The sequence below is a fragment of the Podarcis raffonei genome, chromosome 8 (genome assembly GCF_027172205.1).
Source record: "Podarcis raffonei isolate rPodRaf1 chromosome 8, rPodRaf1.pri, whole genome shotgun sequence".
Classification (NCBI taxonomy): Eukaryota; Metazoa; Chordata; class Lepidosauria; order Squamata; family Lacertidae; genus Podarcis; species Podarcis raffonei.
The window spans coordinates 2,309,728-2,312,860 of NC_070609.1; the positions used below are offsets into that span (position 1 = coordinate 2,309,728).

Consider the following 3,133-nt stretch of genomic DNA (forward strand, 5'->3'; position numbering starts at 1 on the left):
GTCTTGTAGATGATAAAAATAAAATAAATTTTTTTTTCTTACCCGCACTGATAATAGTCATTGTTTGGATGGGGGGCTTTTATCCATTTCCACAGTCACACAATCAATCAATCAATCAGTAGCTGAACTGGGTTCCACACAGCCATAAAAACAAATTAACCAAAAAAGCCTCAAAAACAAAAACACAAAATAAATAGCAAAAACAAAAGCGCCAAACTTAATCCATTCTGGAAGTCTGTTTGACTTCCAAAATGTTTGAAAACCAAGTGCAGACACCCCAGGCACAATAGCCGACAGCTGCATCAGACGTTTGGCTTCCAAAAAGTGTTTGAAAACCGGAACACCTACTTCCAGGTGTTCCGAGTTTGAGAACCAAGGCGTTTGATAACCAAGGTACCACTGTATTGGACTGATGGCTATAACGTATTTCCTTAAATAATTTTTCTAAGCCGCCTGGCCTCTTAGCAAGCACTGGCAGAACGTCTGAGGGCTTAACTCTGGCTCAGACGACCATCACTCGAAGATACAATCATACCTCAGGATGAATACGCTTCAGCTTAAATATTTTCAGGTTGCGCTCCGTGGTGACCCAGAAGTAACGGAGTGCTTTACTTCCGGGTTTCGCCACTCGCACATGCGCAGATGCTCAAAATGATGTCACACGCATGCACGGAAGCAGCGAAACGCGACCCGTGCACGCCCAGACGCGTCTTACGTTTGCTTCAGGATGCGAATGGGGCCCCGGAATGGATCCCGTTCGCATCCAGAGGTACCACTGTATTTTAAAGTGCAGGGGACCTGCTAGGAAGTCAATCCTGACTAAATTTCAGGAGCAGCTTCCCGATGGAAGCAATCGTTATTTAGCCGAGGAACAGCCGAGGAAAAGCGGTGGACCGCCCTTTACTGGAGGTGGTTGGGCGGCTACCTGTCTGCGCTTCTTCTGCGTTGATCCCTGAGTTGCAGGTTGGGGTTGGTCTAGATGGCCCCTGGGGGTCCCCTCCCAATTATTTTCCTTTTTTTTTATTCAAAGTTATAACAAGACATATTATCCAAAAACATATCCTCATTCCCCCCCATTTTTCCTCCCTCCCCCCCCCCCACAAAACCCACCCCACCCCCCGACTTCCCTCAGTTCCAGTCTTTGGTTTCTCCAATAATGCTGTTTTCTGCATGTTACAAAGTTGTATGGATCCTCAAACTGTTTAGCTGATTATTATCAGTAAAAAAATTGTGAATGTTTAATCAAAACCTGCCAAGGAATCCAGTTCGCTTTGTTGGTCTTCAGATACTTTGTGAAAGGTTCCCATTCATCCTTAAAGTCACAGTTATCCTTGTCCCATAGCTTATATGTCAGTTTTGCCAGCTCTGCATAGTCCATCAATTTTTCTTGCCATGATTCTTTAGTTGGGGTTTCTTCAGTCTTCCATCCTTGTGCTACCAGAACTCTCGCGGCCGTTGTGACATAGAATCATAGAAACATAGAGTTGGAAGAGACCACAAGGGCCATCGAGTCCAACCCCCTGCCAAGCAGGAAACACCATCAGAGCACTCCTGACATATGGTTGTCAAGCCTCTGCTTAAAGACCTCCAAAGAAGGAGACTCCACCACACTCCTTGGCAGCAAATTCCACTGTCAAACAGCTTTTACTGTCAGGAAGTTCTTCCGAATGTTTAGGTGGAATCTTCTTTCTTGTAGTTTGGATCCATTGCTCCGTGTCCGCTTCTCTGGAGCAGCAGAAAACAACCTTTCTCCCTCCTCTATGTGACATCCTTTTCTATATTTGAACATGGCTATCATATCACCCCTTAACCTCCTCTTCTCCAGGCTAAACATGCCCAGCTCCCTTAGCCGTTCCTCATAAGGCATCGTTTCCAGGCCTTTGACCATTTTGGTTGCCCTCCTCTGGACACGTTCCAGTTTGTCAGTGTCCTTCTTGAACTGTGGTGCCCAGAACTGGACACAGTACTCCAGGTGAGGTCTGACCAGAGCAGAATACAGTGGCACTATTACTTCCCTTGATCTAGATGCTATACTCCTATTGATGCAGCCCAGAATTGCATTGGCTTTTTTAGCTGCTGCGTCACACTGTTGGCTCATGTCAAGTTTGTGGTCAACCAAGACTCCTAGATCCTTTTCACATGTACTGCTCTCAAGCCAGGTGTCACCCATCTTGTATTTGTGCCTCTCATTGTGCATACATGAAGATGTTTTTCAACTTTTTTGGCAATTCTTCATTTCCACCACCCTCTGCTTGACGAGCCCCATCTCTTCCTGCGTGCAGGTCGCGGCGAGCCATGGGGACGGCCCCCAAGCCCCTGAACCCCCTCTGCCGAGCGTACCTCTATGCCTTCCATGGCTACCTTTTGGAAATCCTGTTCACGGCCGTCATCTCGGGCGAGGACTGGGCCTTCGGCGGGGCCACCACCTTGCTGTCTTTCTTCGTCTACGGGACCTGCGGCCTGGCCTTGGAGCGCATCTACCTCTGGCTGCGCAACGACTGCTGCCTGCTCACTCGCTGCCTCCTCTACAGCCTCTGCATCTACCTGTGGCAGTTCTCGACAGGATACGTCCTCAGCTGTTTCGGCGCCTGCCCCTGGGACTTCAGCGGCTTCCACTACAACCTCATGGGGATCGTGGCCCTAGAGCACAGCCTCATCTGGTTCGTGGGATCCCTCCTGCTGGAGAAGTGGGTCCTGGCCAACGTGTTGAGGCTCCGGCTAGACGAGCCCTGGAAAGCCAAACCTCGTCCCATGCCCAAATTTGCGCTGAAGGACGACTGACCACTGGGTGGTTTTAAGGAGGAGGAGAAAAGAGCGAAGGTCTAGGTGGTGGGACTCTATCTTCCTCCTCCTCTTGGACCTATAATCCTCTTTTGAAGTCATCCAACAGATGGAGGTTGAATCCTGACAAGACAGAAGTAGTGTTTTGGGGGGACGGGGTGGGTGGGTGTGGAGGACTCCCTGGTCCTGGATGGGGCAACTGTGTCCGTGAAGGACCAGGTGCGCAGCCTGGGAGTCATTTTGGACTCGCAGCTGTCCATGGAGGTGCAGGTCAATTCTGTGTCCAGGGCAGCTGTTTACCAGCTCCACCTGGTACGCAGGATGAGACCCTCCCTGCCCGCAGACTGTCTGG

General features: G+C 49.6%; 1 protein-coding gene across 1 annotated transcript; it reads left to right on the plus strand.

Annotated features, from left to right (window-relative positions):
* The first annotated feature begins 2,295 nt into the window (after nt 1-2,295).
* LOC128418199 (transmembrane protein 229B-like) lies at nt 2,296-2,821 on the plus strand. Its single transcript, XM_053397646.1, has one exon. The coding sequence runs from the start codon at nt 2,296-2,298 to the stop codon at nt 2,779-2,781; it is 486 nt and encodes a 161-aa protein (XP_053253621.1). The 3' UTR covers nt 2,782-2,821.
* The last annotated feature ends 312 nt before the right edge of the window (nt 2,822-3,133 follow it).

Bases quoted from the DNA above. Each gene is read 5' to 3' on its own strand.
- LOC128418199 (XM_053397646.1), top strand. From the start codon at position 2,296: ATGGGGACGGCCCCCAAGCCCCTGAACCCCCTCTGCCGAGCGTACCTC.